The 18,912-nt window shown below is 34.6% G+C and overlaps 1 protein-coding gene across 11 annotated transcripts in view; it reads right to left on the minus strand.

Moving 5' to 3' along the window:
* Window positions 1-18,912, minus strand: part of FBXL17 (F-box and leucine rich repeat protein 17) — a 415,427-nt gene that overhangs the window by 265,170 nt on the left and 131,345 nt on the right. For 7 of the 11 annotated variants that reach the window (XM_036410707.2, XM_036410706.2, XM_036410710.2 and 4 more), the window contains one exon: window positions 17,824-17,954. In XM_036410707.2, the coding sequence (XP_036266600.1) occupies window positions 17,824-17,954 (131 nt within the window). Of the gene's footprint in view, window positions 1-4,543; window positions 7,059-9,089; window positions 9,202-12,801; window positions 12,942-17,823; window positions 17,955-18,912 lie in introns of those variants that run through there. The other 4 variants (XR_006739799.1, XM_036410711.2, XM_036410715.2 and 1 more) reach the window with 4 other exon arrangements.

Genomic DNA, 18,912 nt, shown 5'->3' on the forward strand with positions numbered 1-18,912 from the left:
AAATATAAAAAATAAATAAATCCACAGTATATTGTTGACGTATGGAAACTCTGCAAAATAGCACACACAATGTCAGTCCAAAAGAAGGAAGAGAGGAGTACACACACATTCACTCCTGAAAGGATGTTCCCAAAATGTGGACAGTGAAAATGTCTGGATAGTGGGATTTTTAGGTAGTCTCAATCTTTTAAAAAAATATGTATTAAAGACCTACTTATGTGTGGTTTGTTATTTTGCCATTTAAAGGGGCATAAAAGAAATACAGGAGCCTACAATCCAGAGATATTGGGCCATGAAAGAAAACAAATGATGGGGCAAATAAGTACCTAGTTTGACGAGGGAAAGGTTAGCATCATGGGACACCACAGCCTTAGGGTCAAGGGGAAGCCTGTTCAGACCCCACTTTGGCCACCAGCTTCATGAACCTGCACAAGTCACATGACCTTTGAACCTTGGTTTCAAAACTGCCAAATGAAGGAGTCATTCAAGATGTTCTTAGAAGTTTGTTTCCATTTTAAGGGTCTGTGGTTAAAATCTTCAGAAAGAGCAGGTAGGAATATGACCATTGCTCAATCCCTTTCTAGTCACAAGTGGGTAATTCTGAAGTACATTAGCCTACACGTTAGTTTGTACAAGAAGGAAAAACAAAGCCCAGAAAAGGAACAATTGGCACTTACTGAAAACTGTTATCCCTAAGGAAGGTGCCTCTGAGAGACCCACCACCATCCCAAGAAAAGCTCATTTCTAAACAGTTGACAGTTCTCTTACAACATCCCACTTTTATACAGATTAAAAAAAAAATGTGTATATATCCATCTGACACTGTGGTATTTATATTTCTACTGATAAAAATCGAAGGAAAAGAGTGAAGTGACAAGCTGATGTTGCATTCCACTGTTAATCAGATATATTAATAATCAAATCTGGAGAGCTGCCAATAAAAATAGAACAAACCTCATTAGCATTTTAACAAACCTGCAAGCCACAGGCTGGAAAACCAGAACAAGATGACGCAAAGGGAACCGCGGGTGCAGGGTCCCTCCCTCAGCTGCCTGCCCTTCAGTACTCCCCTGTGCCCTCCCCACTCCACTCCCGGGAAACACCCTCCAGAGACTTTTCTGTACCTTAGACCTCTCGTACACCTGCCCAAGCTCTGAGGGTAAGGGGCTGTGTTGTAGACTTCTTTAAAATTGAGAACAAATAACTTGATTTTAAATATACTTCAAGAAAGTGCTGATCTTGTAGTAACAAGAATCATTGTATCAGATAGTCTTAAGTGTGATTTAATATGTTAACTAACGGACCCAGTGACAGATGAAGGGAAACGTGGTAAGAAGATTTAAAAAAAAAAAAAAAGAAGAAGAACAAGATGAAGAGCCTAATAGATGAAGATCCAGGAGCTTACAGACAGAAGGCTGAACTCAATGTCCTTTCAAATGATTTCCAAAACAGGTTCTGTGAACTACATCAAACTCAGAATTACAGAAATACTCCAAGTGAGAGGTTAATTTTCCTTAATTTTCATTTATTAAATTTTCTCTATTTTACTAGAAATTAGAAAATAAGAGCCTATTCCCTAGAACATTTTGAATTTCCTTTAATCTCCTGTTAGTCCACTGTATATGTGTATATATGTGTGTGTGTAGATAATGTAATAATATTTTTGAAAAGTGCAACTCATTAAAATATATTTGGATGAAAACTGCAAGTAAAAAACACTTCACAAAGATAAAGTATCTATTTATTAAGGGATCTTACTTAAAAATATCTAATAATGAAAATGTGTAATATATTACATATTAATATGAAAATACATAGTAATTAGTACCCCCTGATTGCCTTATTTTCTTCAGAGGACTGTGAATGCTTCAGTGTTACTACACAATAAATAATAAGTAACTTCCTAGTGTCTTTAAAAAGTTTAAGACACTCGCTGTTAATTTGTAGGAAATCATGTGGCTGTGATGGTGATAAAGCATCCATGATGGATGGTACCACCCAAGCCACCATTCTGTAATGAACTAATGATTCATACTCAAGGTGCTTTTGAAACATGATTAAGCCTTCAAAGATTTCACTAAGGTAAACTCTCATTACCCCAGCCTTGTACAAGAGAACTTAAGTTTCCCAAGGTGATACGGTGAATGACTCAAAGATAAAAGTTTGGAACAAGGAAGAAAGCTCTATTCATTAGTCTGATGGAAAAGCCTTTCAGGGTAGTTTATTCCATTGGAGTCTAACTGACCTTCTCTGGTGGCCACTGGTGTTTGCTAAAATGTCACTGACCAAAAGACTCCTTACAATGCTATGCATTATAAAATGAATATGTCAAGAATCAGATGAAAATGTCATCAGGGACACTGACAACAATAAAAGAAAATATTCCACTGGTTTAAGGAATAGAAGAATATCTAAGTTAAAGGGGGAAAATTACCTGAGAAAATGTCATTGGAGACTACATTAAAAATAAATAAATAAAGTAAAATAAACAGCCTAAATAAGGGAAGATTACACAAATTAAAAGGGAAAACATTAGCTGAGAATAATATGCACTGTAATGGATCAGAAAGGTAAAGAAGGCCTTTACAAAGGCCTATGGAAAAACTAATTCTTGTTTAGAAATTGTCCTGATCATAGGAGAGAGAAAAGTGCAGAGATGGAGGCAGCATGTACAATAAATAGGCACCTGTGAGAGCTGTTCAGCTCAGAATCCCAAAGTTACTCGCCTTTTCACGTGCAAGTCAACATGAAAGACATAATTTCTGAATGTCAAAAGTAGCACAGCAAATTAAATAGAAATTGAACAAAAATTTCCTCCTTGTTACCCTTAAAATAGGAAGTGAAAGGTTGTTGATTTTCCCAAGTTGAAGTCTTTGGAAATGAGTTTCATTTGCACAAATTCTTAAAATCAAACAAACCCTGTAGGACATGCCTAATCCTTGGGGGAAAAAATTTTAATGACTGCACCGAGAAAACTGGTTTTATACTAAGACTTGGGATATTTATTCAAAATGGAGCTACTTAGCCCCAGCCAGCATGGCTCAGGTGGTTGGAGTATTGTCCGAAACAACGAAACATTACAGGTTTGATTTCCGGTCAGGATACATGCCTAGGTTTTAGGTCTGATCCCTGGTTCGGGTATGTATGGAATGCAACTGATGTTTCTCATATCCATGTTTCTCTCTTCTTCCCTCACACCTTCCCTCCCTCCCTCTCTTATTTCCTCCCTCTCCTCCTTCCCCTCTCTTTAATATCAATAAGCATTGATTACTGAAATCAATGACTCAAGTTCATTACTGATAAGAATGTATTTTTTTGTATATACTGAAATTTTTATCTGTATATGATTGGCACATTCAAATAATAAATTTAATAGAACTTTCAAAATAACACAAATACAGTGCCTAAGGACAAACCGATTTGAGGATTAACCACTGTCCAGGTTTACTCCTAGGTAGTTCGTCCACCTAAATGCTTACAGGACACCATTCTCCCAACAATATAGTGAAAGCAATGCTTACATGACATTAATAAAACAGAGAGGTGCATGTCGGATCTCCTGTTACCACGGAGCAAACCCCACGCTCTCCCCTACGCACACTCCCCAAGGCCATCAGTGTGGGTCATAACAGATTCTAAATACCAAGTGCAATGAAAGGTGGTGTACAACTAACAGTGACAAGTTAGATGAGATAAATGCAACCATTCAAGTTAAATACTGGGAAACTAGTGTCAGTGGGGGAAGAAACACAAGTACAGTATGTGTGCACACAATAAGCAACGGGAGTGCAGCAAAGCCATTGGGACCCTGTTCCTCTTGGAGCGGCTAACTCTTCAAAATGGGAGGTGGCGCCGAGCAGCAGCAGTGTCCCTGTGGCTGCCTGAATGCCTGTCAGGGCCTGCTGGGTGACACTTTATAAACTCTACACTTCTCCGCTTCTAACAAGTTCACTATTACATCTGACCTGGGACGGATGGCTGCCAAAGCCATCACCAAAAAAGAAAAGAAAAATGCCTCTCTATACAGTAATGATGTCTCTGTACTAGGCATAAACTTATAAAAGATGGACATCTATTTAAAGACGTAAATTATTAAACAGTTCTACTTCTATTAAAACCATAATATCCAAAATACTAACTGTATGGTTAGGTAATATGTATTTCTTCAAAGACCATTATTTCACAGATGTCTATAAATCAATAGAAAGAAATGTTATAGAAGTCCTTTCTGTTTCCTTCAAATTCATTACTACATTTTATTAATTAAAGCCAGGGTGCTGTCCTGACATATTTTGTCACCCCTTTTCAGAATAAATTACTGCCACAAGGATATATCATCTTTCTCTAGGGTTTTTCTCCCCTGCCTTCTTCATTCTGTTTGGTTTTTTTTTAATCCAGTAAAGTTACCATATTGTCAATCAGCCTAAATTGTATCCAGGTACCTCACACACAAACCACCACTCGATGTTCGAGAATTCAGTGATGTATACAGCATTTTTAAAGGCTATGTCTACACTAATTAAATAAACTTGACTATTTTGACTGACTTATTTTGACTTGTGCTATTTCTTAACCAGCGTGAGCAGTTTGTTCTGCTGTTGCTTTATTCCTATTACCTTGAACACAAGCTACAATATGTTCTCTAGGTTTTATTTCCATCTAATCTATCAACAGAGATTTAATGAGCTTCTGGGTAGGGGCCCAGTGTTGTGGAAAAGTCACAATTCCCAGATGTAGTTTTATTTTTTATGCTGTTATCAATGTAACATTATAATAGATGTATAATACATCTGAGTCTAAATTAAAAGGAAAAGGAAAAAAATGGAACTTTCTCTCCTCAACCCAAACATAAACTAAGATTCACCAGATATGTATCGACACAAAGCACTTATGTGTAATACAATAAAATATCAACATACTATAATAAAATACGCTGCTCACTTCTGGTAGAAAAAAATAGATCAAACAAAATAAAAAAAATAAGAATTCAGTTTAAACTTAAGTTAAAAGGAAAAATAAATAAAAACTATATTTCCCCAAATGAAAACAATTTTCAAAATGCCTTAATAAATCATGCAGGAAATGCTCCCAGGCTTTATTTTAAGAGGCGACAAACCCCAAGGCAGGTCTGATTCGCGTGCTGGTGTGGTAAATGGTAAGATGAGCTATGTTACAGATGACAAAACCACTTATTAGTATTAACTAATTGGTTGCTATATGGTCACTGTATGATTATGAAAATTAAAAATTTGATAATGCATATAAAAATAAAAGCATTTGAAAAGATTCTATTCTTGGAATTTTTGTGGTCGGTATTAGTGCCATTATTGCTTATATGACATAGAAGTTATGTCCCTCTAAGACTTATTTATAGAAGATATAGATGTTGACAGCAAAAACATAAGGGTGATTAAGCCTCAGCCACAACTCTGCTAAGAGTCTTTTCAATTCCATCTTTCCCTAAGGACAATAAAACAGAAAATGATGTATTCTTAATACTGCAAAACACTGCAATCTATTTTTAATACATATAAAATCAAGGCCTTGTATTTATGTATTTTTAAATCTGTATTTGCACTATTCCTTTCAGGCTCAAGGTCCTTATGAGGCCGAAGAGCTACCTTTCCCTCTGTATCCTTAGATGATTATCTATGATAAAATAATATTAGAAACTGAAAATAGATGCCATTTCATTGTAATATTTATTTTATTATAATGTTATTGTTATACTGTTTAGCTACCACTTATACTGAGTGGACTCCTTTGGTAGGTTTAACTGCTTATTGCAACTAACTACTTTTAAACACAGAATAAGCTACCAAAGGCAGCTGGATAGACGGAATTGAGGTCAGACAGATCTCCATTCACTCCTGACTGCACTTATTAGCTGTGATCATCAATCAGCAAGATGCTTCATCTCTCTGAGACTATTTTACCTCTTCTATTAAGTGGGGTGTAATGATACTTATGTCACTAAGTTGATATGATAATTAAATGAAAAATGGAGGGACATATGTAATAATTTCAACAATAAAGATTAAAAATAAAAATAAATGAGATAAAGAATAAAATAATCTTGCCTAGCTTAATATGAAATTCTCAACACAAAGCAGCTAGAAAGTTAGACTCTGTCGAACCACATCAAAACTTAGTAGTTAAAAAAAAAAAAAGAAAAAGCTGTTATTTGTTCATAGCTCTGCAGGCCAGCAATCTGGACTGGGCCCAGCTGAGCAGTTCTACTGGTTTTGCTCACAGCACCACAGGAATCAGAAAGCTTGACTGAGCCTGGATTGTCTAAGATGCCTCACTCCTCACGGGTCGGACAGGTAGTCGTGGCTGTTGGCTAGACCTCTATCTCTGTGTGAAGTCTCATCCTCTGAGAGAGCTACTCTGGATGTCTTCAGGTGGTAACAGCATTTCGGAAAGGCCAGGACAGAAGTGGCAAGGTGTCTTGAAGCCAAAGCTTATTAAGTTCCACAACATAATTTTCACCACACCCTATTGGTCAGAGCAAGTCAAAAAGACAGCCTAGATGCAAGGGGATAGAGAAACAAATGCTGCCTCTTGATGTGATGACAGGCGATGCCACATTTCACAAAGTATGCCATCTTGCAAATATAAATAATTGCAAAATTCAAGTTTTGAAGGCCAAAAAGTATTTCCCCAAACTAGAGGAACACTGCTAGGCTGTTTCAATAACAGATTTCAAAATAAGAGCCACATCCAGACACAGTGACTGACTCTCATTTAGGTTTCCTTATTTTTCTAAGAGTCCTCGACACTTTTCTATTCGATATAGTCAATAATTTATTTTCAGATGCTTTGCTTCTTTCAATAAGCAACTTTCTAATTGAACACTCCACAACAAGTAATATCACCAAGAAATCTGGATCAAGTATAAAGCCCTTCTAGAAACTACAAAGTTTGTAAAAGAAGTAAAGAAAAATGCATCATTAAAAAAGTACATACATTTTTGTACTTCTCCATGAAAATAATTCTTAGAGAAAAATTCAGCTTTGTGATGCTGTTAACTAGTTGGGCCCAGAGATCCACTCATACTGAATTAAGGATAAAGAAAACATAAGTTAAAGAAATTAATGTTTAACTTTCTGAACAAACAGTAGAATGATAAAACAAAAATTGAAAAGTTATCTTTAATTTATTGTATCAAATCTCATTTTTAAAATACCTTTCCAAATTTCTTGTCACAGCCCAGAAAGTCACAAAATGATCATTGCTACCAGGACTTCCTTTAAGATGTGTGTCTCTAAAATATATACTTCAAAAGCCAAACCTTATTTGTTTCGGAGAATTTCATGGGACAGGATATGCCACTAAACATACTGCATAGGAATTGCTCCTTAAAGGAAGAAAGAGGTGAAAGAAAAAGCTGCTTGCTGCCTGGCAATAGAGCAAACAGAGAAGCAATTTAGGAAAAGGCTAATTACCCCATTAATACCATTTCTACATTCTCCAGTGAGGACCTGATTCCTAAACTTGCCATTTTTTTCAGCTGAGGATCAGTTATTGCTTCATTGACAAAGAGTTGGAAAATCAAATAGTTTTCCATTTTAGACAAACTGGTGCTGCCAGAATTATAATTCTGAATGAGAGAAAATTTCAATAACATGCAGTTTTTTAAGACATTTAGAAATCTGAATTACATTATGAGAAGCTATAGGAGAAGCCAAATACACACTCATTTGGAGAAAGCGCCACTAGCCAGATACCCAGTCTGTAGGGCTGGGTATCTCTCCTCTGATGGGGCTCCTTGGTGTGAATTTATGAAATTAGATTATTTCAATTGATAACTAGGGATTAAGATAGCCCCATACTACAGTTCCATAATAGGTAACCTACTCAACTTATTTTAAAGGAAATCTTGTAAATGACTAGAATCCTCTTATGATGCTTTAATTACTTCAGAGTCCTATATGGGTGATAGATACTATATAGACAGGTTCACATGGAAGAGTTATCACTTTTGGGGGGAAAAACAGTGACTATTCTAACATTTGATAATTATATTGCTTACAAATCTTAATTGCCAGGATTTCAAAAGACATTTCCAGAGTGCACCTCAAATAAACAGAAAAGCAATTAGCCTAAATTAATTGCTTTGCTGATGTGGCTTGCAGTAGGTATGCTTGGTGGTTTTGAAACTCCTGCCAGTGTTTTCACAACTTGATGTTCTGATGATTTTTGAGCCTATTTTTCACACCAGAGCAATTAACCAGATAATTGTTCTAATGTGAACCTAGGCCTGAATCAGTATGTTTAGGTTCATAGAGGCAAACAACCGAATATTAAGCATACATTTATAAAGCACCACTTAGCACCACTACAAAAAGGCTAAAGAAAAATTGGCAATATTGGTTATCATACAGCCTGACTTTTCTCACCAAGAAGCAGAAAAAAATGCTGTGATTGTCTTCTTTGCTACTTTTAATTAATGTAAGATATCATTATATATGAAAGGCAAATAAAGTTTCTAGTTCTGCATATAAAAGTATTACAAAGACCTTATTAAAAGGACAAAACCCAATGATTCAACATTAAAATCCTATCTATTGTTTAAAAAATAAAATGAGGCTAAGGCTCTCAGATAAATTGCATGCAATGCATAAAGCAAGCTCTATCTGAATCCAGACAATGACATGAAATCCTCACTTTATCAAGTAGCAACTTTACTCAGAAACAAATCTGGAAGGAAGGGAGCATTTGAACCAATTGCCTGGATTTCAGCCAGCGCACAAGCCATATTTAAAAGCATATTTATAAATCCTACATAAACACTTGCATAGTCCTCTCAAGACACAGGTATTAAATGACTACTCGGAGCAAGGTGCCAGCGGCTCAGGTGGGGAACAGAGGCCCAGAGATGAACACACTGGTCCCCCATTCAGCTTGACAGTGACATGATACAGCAATCCATTACAAACACCATTATTATTTTATCTTTGCTTTAAATATAAAAGAATTCACATTCATTTTAAGAGGAATGATTCACAGTGCAACTAACATTGTTAATGAAACAAGTTTGCTTTTTTCTACTTCAGTGATGAGTTATTCTATTACATTAAATTAAATATTTTATTGGTTAAAAAATGATATATCCTTTCCTTTTGCAAAAGGATTCAAGCTGAAAGTACTCTGTCATTTTTCATGTTTTCATATCTTCTTTCTTAATTTCTGAAGGAACTGTCACATGGAAAATAGGCCAGTCACATACATGTTAGGTCTGCCATTTTTAATTATCACCAATCAAGCTCCAGTAATTTCTCCTCTGATTAAACATTTGTATACTTATCTTCTAAAATATTTCTTTATGCCACTGTTCATAAAATATTTTAAGCTGAAGCAAAATCTTTTCCACTAAATTAATAACTAATCACAGGAGATATTTATCATCTCAAGCCTTTTACAAGAAAATTGTCAGATTTAATCACCTTTCTCATATTTTTACTATTTACTGGGCTTCATTTATCATGCATTATAAAATTTTGACAACAGTGAAATATTTTAATTATCATTTCTGGTTAGGGATTAAGTATAAGAAAACTTCCTTGGAAAGTAAGGGAGAGAGAGATGGTTGTAAAATTGTCCAGCAATACACTATTATTATTTTCATCAATAAATGAAGATTTTCTTCATTATTGACAATTTAAAAACAGGTTTGAGATTAGGAAGCCTCCATATCCATGGGTATATAGCTCTGCTTTCGTCATCATATCAAATGTGTCCCATTCTTTCCCATAACTGGATCACAAACTCTATGTCATAATCTTAAAACATGTTTTTTAGTCCTGCAACTAAATTCTTAATATATCTGTTACTCATCTTGATATTGCCTTAAAACACATGTTTATTGTAGAGTAGTATATCCAAGAATACCAAGAATATGATTCTATAGAAGCTTTTGGTTGTTATTATTTGGATAATGTTTGCTCACTAGGAACCAAAGACAAAAGCCAAAATTTAAAATTACTACTATATCTTAGGAATGCCATAAAATTAACATTATTCTATAAGACAAAACAATGTGAACATGGAGAATCAATCAGACAAACTCAAATCTAATTTCCATTCATCTCCAGAGTTGGAGGTAAAAATCAAACCAGGCTGAGACATGGACATCTCACAGAGTCTTCCTTTCCAGTGATTTTACTAGGTTAAATACTCTGGTGTTGTATACCAATTAGTATTTCCCTGAAAATGATATTAGGTAATTAGAAGTATTAAAAGGACCAATGTCAGAACCAATATCACTACATACCATAGAACAAATACGTTCATTTACTTTGAATACACTAAAAATTTCCCCTGCAGATGAATGCACAAATCATTTTATCAGAGAAACTTCCCTTTTACAGAAAAATATCATTAGTTCTTTGAAAAGCCATATACACTAGAAAAGCAATGCATATTATTTATGGCAATTATTTCTTACCAAAGGTACTAAAACTTCTAATTAAGATAACTGCCTTTTGCCGAAACCAGTTTGGTTAAGTGGATAGAGCGTTGGCCTGCGGACTGAAAGGTCCTGGTTCGATTCCGATCAGGGGCATGTGCCTTGGTTGTGGGCACATCCCCAGTGGGGGGGGTGCAGGAGGCGGCTGATCGATGTCTCTCTCTCATCGATGTTTGTTTTAAAAATCTACAACTCATAACCCATGGGCAGACAATAGTGCAGTGAAGGCCTAAGAAGGGGGCTGGAGCAGAGTGGCTGGGTCAATGAGGAGGGAAAGAGAGGACATCTGTAATACTTTCAACAATAATGATAAATTAATTTTTAAAAATCTACAACTCTTTGTATGCAGTAAGATATCCAAAATCGTGTTCCCTCTCAGATATCCAATAGGGGAAAGTGAAGGTACAATTCTAATGAGGTTCAAAATGCTCAAGCATCATCTGGGGTCTGACCATAAATTTATCATCCACACACGGGGCACTAGAACACAGAAGAAACAGAAATGCTGAACCTGACAGAATTCCACAAAAGCAGTGGTCCTGAACCAATCAGGACCTCAGTCACTCCAGGTCTGAGGCAGAACAAGGCACTGGGAGACAGTGAACTTTCAAGACACACAAAACAGGATCCCAGGCTCAGTTCCACCATTTACAGAGAACTGTCTAACCTCTCAGAGCCTTAATTCCTTCATTTAAAAATGAGGTTAATTTCTTCCTTGGGATTGTTGTAAAGATTAAATAAGACATTGTATATATACACTTAGCACATTCTATGGCCCAGGTTGGAATAACTGGCAGCTACTACCCTGTTTCCCCGAAAATAAGACAGTGTCTTGTATTAATTTTTGCTCCAAAAGATGCGCTAGGTCTTATTTTCAGGGGATGTCTTATTTTTCCATGAAGAAGAATATGGTACACATTTATTGTTAAATGAAAATAAAGGAAATTTATTACCTGTATACGGTACGGTAGTAAGGTAGTTGTCAACATAAACCAGACAAACTGTGAATCCTACAGTATCAAGAATTTACTCATTTATTCAATGACAATCATGTCATCATCTTCTGGAACATCATCATAGCAATCAAATTCCTGAATTTCCTAGTGAATTTCTTGTGACTCCATTTCTTTCAGAATCAGTGGACCAAATCTCTCATGTTTAGCAATAGCATTCTGAGACAGAGCCTAGGGGGGCTGTATTTTTTGGGGGGTGCCTTGTATTTCACTCAGAAGGAAACCTGTAAGTAGGTCTTATTTTCGGAGGATGTCTTATTTTCAGGGAAACACGGTATTAGTTCTTGTTATCATCCTTGGTCCAAAGCAGAGAATGTATACACTCTATGAGCTCACTAGCACAACAAAAACCAACCATGGTTTCAAATGCATTTGAAGACATCACCTTTGTAAACAGTTTGGGAGCATGAATAGTAGCTACTCTAACACCATACCATTTTCTGGGGATATTCTTACAAATAACTGTGAATATAAAGGGTGTTAAAAAGTGTGCCAACCTCAAACAAGAGTCATTAGTTCAGAAAAACTCCTTTCTGTTCCTACAATCCTCCCAGAACTTGGTAAAATGTATTTCTTACTTTTTTTTTTTTTTTTTGCAAAAATATAAATAAATATCATAGAACATACAATATCATAGAACATAGAACTGTGCAATAGGTTACATAAATAAGCAAAATTCAGTTTTAGTTAAGCTCTATCTAAGCAGCCCATCCATATAATTAGGCACCAAATGTATGCAGACATACTGCTCTACATTCTAAGCAGGCATGTAAGTTCCAACACAGAGCTGCTTTCATGGTCGGTATTATTTTTTCTGCCTCTTCATTTCTAGCTTTCAAGCTTTTATAGGAGAAAACTGCTCCAGCATTACATCCAATACTCCAAGGTGAAAAGTATTCCTCTCCTCCAGACCACTTAACTTTACAGAAAACAAAATATTCTCAAACTCAAATTCAACTATGCTTGCTGATTTAATGGACAGTGTTTCCCCCTTGGGCAATCTTTAAACCTCAGTCTCTAGGAGAATTAAGTAATATTAGGGGATTGAAATGAAATAAAATTTGAAGTCCACTGTGACATGACATTCACAGGAAGATGGTAGATTATCCACCCGGTCTTCAAACACTTATAAATGCAATATATAGCGTATGTTCAAAAACAATTCCTGGAAATAAAACACAATGGGCACTCAGCAAACACTTTATATCACCAACACCTGCTCAAATCCTCCCTGAACTTTATTTCTAAATGTCACCGTTTTTTATTGAATCGATGGAAATTTGAAAGAAGAAACAGAATAAACACCCAGAGAAGATCAAGGGAGTTAGAAAAGACTTTATAGCATGCCACCTTGAGTTTTACGTGAGCCAGGGTGCTGTCAGTCCCCCTGAAAGGGGTGGTGAGGAACCTGTCACTTTCCGCACTCAACTTGAGTCTTCCTAAAAGGCTAAAGAGGGCTACACGGGAAAGCAAAAGAGAAAGAATGTTATTCAGATTTTTCTTAATATTATAAACACAGGAACCACGAGCTAAATACTAAGCATTGCAAATAAATTTATTTTAAATCACGGGCTTGAAAGTCGAAGGAGTTCAGTAAAGTAGTTCAACTTTCTTTATAATTCAGGAAACTTCTTTTATGACACTCTTGTTTGAACCCTAAGTGGGAGTGAGTTCTCATTTTTGGAAGGCAGTCAATGAAAATAAAGGTTTTAACTTATTTTAAGCTGAGTCCTGTTTTCCCCTGTAACTTGCACCTGTTGGCCAAAGTTCTGATGCCTGAAATCATGGAGAAACAATTTAGGTAAACCGATTAACTCCATTAGCTCTGAATATATTTTATCAGACTCAATCTTAAAACCCATTCAATTTAAAATGAGAAATTCTTAAAAATCTCTTCAATCTGAATGTTAATAAAGGAGAATATTAGATTGGGTGGAGACAGGCAGATAATATGAAATAATAGATGATGCTGGAATGGTGAAGAAATGGAGAATGGCCAAAGAGAACAGCACATTCCTCATCCTGGGAAAATTGTTGACATGAGGAAATGTGGTCCAATGTTGCTAGACATGCAACTTTTCCAAGAGAAGGCTAAAATTCACAATTTTCATGTGAACTATGCCAATGTTTAAAGTGTTGGCAAATAATTCAATTTTTAAAATATCATATAGGCCAAACAAAACAGCTCTGTGGACTGAACTTGGCTGTGGCCCATAACTTTGCAACTTCAAGTGATCTTAAAACTTTTATTTAAAGAGAAAATATCTATAGTTAGTATTTTAAACACTAGTATACATAAAGTGAAATACCAACATATTACAAATGTTATTTTATACTTGAAATAAATTGGTCAGAACAGTCTAAGATTTAAAATTATTTAGCGTGCCCACTGATGCCATAGTCTCCTTTACAGAAACACAAGATTCACACAGCAAATTAACTCCTTAAAGAATGTTCGATAAATGTAACTTTTTTTTTTTAATTTGCAAATACAAAGCAAAAATCTCTAGCTAGGCAAGATCAACTACTTGGCAATATAATTTACTTTAACAACCAGCTTGACTTGTGTTATGGTTTGTGACTTTAACTGATGGATATTCGAGAATCTTTCAATTTTCTTTTTTTAAAATATATTTTTATTGACTTTTTACAGAGAGGAAGGGAGATAGAGAGCTAGAAACGTCGATGAGAAACATTGACCAGCTGCCTCCTGCACCCCCCCTCCCACCGGAGATGTGCTCGCAACCAATGCACATGCCCTTGACCAGAATCAAACCTGGGACCTCTCAGTCCACAGACAGACACTCTATCCACTGAACCAAACCGGCTTCGGCTCAATTTTCTTATATTGTTATCCTCTACTCTTAATTCATGAGAAAGGGTGATCTACTGTCAATGGAAGAATCATGTATTCAATAATGGCATATATATCATATGACTGAACTTTGTTTTCAGGACTAATGTTAAAAACTGAAAATGGGAAGATTAATTCCCTCTTTAATAGCCCATTTAAATATTAAAAATGTATTTTGTAAAGATCTATTAAAATCAATTAGATTTCACTTACTTCTTATTAGCAAAAGAGAACAAAAGAGCCATTATAAGCATATCACTATAAAAGTACTCAGAACCATTCAATTTTTTCACACATCAGTTTTTTTACATTCAAAGCATGCTGCTTTTGACTCTGTGCCAAAACAATGAAAACCAAATTGGATGTGAAATAATAAAAGAGTTATATCAAATACAAATAAACATTTCAATAAACTTGGAGGCAAAGAGAAAAGAGGAGACATAAAAACCAGATGTTTAATTTAAATCACTGGTAGAAATAGTCAGTGTCTTCTTTTTATAAACCACTTAGATTGTATTTGTATTCAAAAGCAATGGTAAATGTCAAATGACTACTAGACCATCCTTCTGAATACAAGAAAATATCATGCTGTTTAACTCTAAACACACAAAAAGTACTTTTAGAAAAACAAAGATAAAGAACAGCATGTCTTAGTCACACAGATCAATTCAAGATCCTGAAAATGCTAAAAGGCACCAGGAGCCGAAGAGTCAAGACCGTCAGTTACTACATATTTAAAGTTTTTGAACTTCAAAAGAATGTCTTAAAAACTGTTAAATCCAGGATAAAACTTATATCTAATATCTGAGAAGAGTATCAAAGGAATCCTTTATTAAAGCATTAAACATAGATCCTTTTTACATATACTATATATACTGTACAACATATTATCAAAAGGTTCTATCATACTTTAATTATGAGAGAAAATGAGATTAACTTTTTTAAAAAAGCTAAAAATTTTACATGTAAGTATCACTTGTGTGTGAATCCCAACTATGAAATGAAATACTGACTCATTAGCTATTTTGCTTTTTCTTATTTGTCTTCACCAGTTTTTAAGGCAGCAATGATGGAAAAATACATTCATCAGAAAAGCCAAAGAAAAGTCAAGCAAATCCTCTTCATTGAACAGGAATACCATAACAAAAGGATTAAATGAGGACATGAGCAAAGTGCTTATTAATTACCTGGGTAATAAAGTTACTGTTCTCCCCTTTCTCCATATATGGTTCACTATTATCTCATTATGTCTTATGCCACCTAGAGAGCAACCATGAGAGCAGCAGGGACTCAGTGCGCACAGACACACACAGGACCAAGTATTTAGTAGGGGTTCATAAATGCTTCTGATTTACTAGAAGGTAATAATGAACTGATGCAAAAGAGATGCTAATTGATAGGCTAAATGCATTAGTGCATCCCAGTGCCCTCTATATGAAAGGTTACTAACCCATCTGAGCTAAGTGCTAAAATTATAATTAAATCTGATGGGAAGTCCTAGATTTATGCCAATATAATTACAATTATTACTTAGCTTAGTGAGAGAGTATGGCAAGAACAATGAGATGAGTAATTTAGATGATACCGCAAAGTGGGTTTGAATGTTCGAAACTTTGATTATAGTACACAGGGTAAGTGGGAGCAGTGTAATTAAAACCTAAGAGTCTGATCTTTAAAACTCTACTGCTCAGCCTCATTAAAATGCCTGTTTTCTCAATTAATCCAAACTTTTCCATTAAAAACATAAAAACACACTTTTATTCCCTGAAACTATATCTCTACAGCACATATATGTAGGACCAAATACCAAATAACCATTACAGCTAAGTAGGAAAAACTGACGGAGACGGAAAGAGGTTTGGTAGAGGGAGCCTAAGGGAGAACGGTTTCCTTTGTAAAAACTAAGATCTTTAAGAAGGCTTGCGGATTGGAAATATGTTTGCTTCGATGGTACAAATCTAAGCAAGCTGTTTACAGTACAACGGTCCTGAAATAACCCATATAATAATTTTTGGGCTGAATATTATTATCTTATTTACTCTCTGAGTGCCTGAGTTGGCTACACAGCAGGTATACACCAAAAACTGCTGTGGAATAAAAGACAATCATTTTCATAATCATTTTGTTGCAGAAACAGTTTTCTCCTTTTAATCTGATGCATTACTAAGAAGTTTATCTCAATATTGAGCTTATGGTAAACACCTAGTAAACCACAGGATAATTTTTTATGTACTTCATTTTATTAGTTGTTATGAAACACATTTAAAAGATTTTAAAGTTATTATATAATTTGTTATGAAGGATGTTCATTATAGAGAATTTTATTTTTAAAAATTTTATCAATTTCCTTTAGATTTTGATATATTTCATATAGTGACTGTTACTAAAAGACAAACACATTTTATAAATGATGACTATGTGTCCATTCTAGATTAGTAAATTTTTCAAGACAGAACCAAGTCAAAGGCTATTACATACTTTAAAGAGGAATGCAGGGTAATTTAAGAAAACGTAATTAGAATAGCCATAGTTGGGGAAAACAGATCCTGTGCAATATTATTTTTAAAGTATAGAAGGAAATTAAAAGGGGAGGGAGGTGAAACTTACATAATTTTATTTTTTTTTAAGTAGAAGGGGAAAGTGTCTTAAAATTAAAGCATTATCAGACACAAACTTAAATTATTGTTGCTATCTGTGAAAAGATATTTAAATCTAAGTAGGTTCTAATTTTAGCTGAAATTGTGCTTTCTATTTTGAAAGCAAAATATTTTTAGTGGTCTATCTTTAAAAGGAACCTTAGTCTGGAAAAGTTACTGGGCAAAAACCTGTCTCGTGCCTATGTATTGAATATAAGAGCCTACCTAAACTAACAGTAATGGTTCAGTAGTTAAATACTTTGCAGTTGTTTTCACTATTAAAAAAAAAAAGTCTACGATCAAGGGTTCTTGAATCTTTTTTCCCTTCATGCAACATTTCAAAGAAATATAGTTTTATCACTGTTTATATAAAAAAAAAACCTGCCAGTTATACACATTTTTTACTCTATGTCCATCACACGACCTCCACTTTAAAAATTATATGTACATATACAGAGAACAAAATGTTATCCTTGAGAAAGGATCTGTGTGTATAATGTTTGAAACAATTTCTAAGAATTATTTTCCTTGATAAGTGAGCAAATATATTAAAGTTAACAAATAGCAATATATCCTGGATGGGTGACAAAGAAAAAAATTAAACAGATTTCTGTTGTTACAACTGTTTAGGCAAACTTAGCATATAAAAACCGTGTTGCAAATACACACAGTGGATAAATTAAAGATAAAGAGCTAGGTTCTTAAAACTTAAACATCTACTTGAAAAGGTATAGCTACCTTAAATTTTCCTTAAAGTTGGCATGCCTTGTTATAATGATAATTAGTATTTGGTACGTAGAACACATATTTTCTTCTGGAAAACTGTTTTTAAGATATTACATGTGTTACCTGTCATTTATGATCCAGTTCAGACAGAGATTGAGAGAGCTAAGATTTTTGCACCTCTTGACAATTTCCATCACGGTTTCATTATCCAGTTCAGTGATATGACGTAGGTCCAAGCTGGAAAGGTTCCTTAGCTAATGAGATTTAAAAAAAAAAAATGAAAGATGAATAAAAGTAAACATTACATTCATTCTCAAAGTAGAGTATCATAGAACAATATTTAAAGTAGATAACATGGTATCATAGTACAATATTTAAAATAGATAATAAACTATTTAAATACTATTTTATTTTACATAGTGAGAAATGAGGACATAAAAATATCATGAATATATGAATGACAACACATTTAAAATCAAACAGGTCTATTGAGAAATAATAAAAATAAAAAGCTAGCAATCTAATACATAGGGAAGCTGTTAAATGTATATTGTGTACCCACAAACTGATAAGATTATTCTCTTTAACATTGTTTGATTTCAGATATATATCTTCATGATTATTATGCCACCTTTGCATACATTTTCTCATTTTTTAAAAGATGAAATATGAATTAAGTAATTAATTCAGAGCTATCTTGGTGCTATTTTATCAATGTACTCCAAAAATTATACTATTCCAGGTTGTGTGTTTGACCATGTCGAAAGCAATAAGACATTGTTTAAGAAGTGAAGTTTATCTAGGTTCTTCATTTTCTCCATCTACTCTTTCCTGATGTTTCCTGTCTTCCCCTGATGTTTAGTATCTAAAGGAAATTAACATATCGTTTACACAAAGATGGTAGGGCCTTAATTATCCTCTCCAAATGAACTACATTTCCAATAAGCTATTTTTGCTTAATAACATTTACTTGTAAGAGGATCTAAGCTCTTGAAAGACATGCAACTCCAATCGAGACCGTGATGAAGGCCTTGTGGGGCGCTGGACAAAAACCAGCTTGTACTGTCTGAACTCCCAACGCGTGGAAACGGTAAGATGATAAATATACGTTCATTGTTTTTAGCTGCTAAGTTTGTGGTAACTGTGCAGCAATAAAAAAATTATTACAGAAGGTCTTGAGGATAAGCCAGGTTTCTCTTAAGAGAAGGAGAA

The sequence above is a fragment of the Pipistrellus kuhlii genome, unplaced genomic scaffold, assembly GCF_014108245.1.
Source record: "Pipistrellus kuhlii isolate mPipKuh1 unplaced genomic scaffold, mPipKuh1.p scaffold_m20_p_4, whole genome shotgun sequence".
Taxonomy (NCBI): domain Eukaryota; kingdom Metazoa; phylum Chordata; class Mammalia; order Chiroptera; family Vespertilionidae; genus Pipistrellus; species Pipistrellus kuhlii.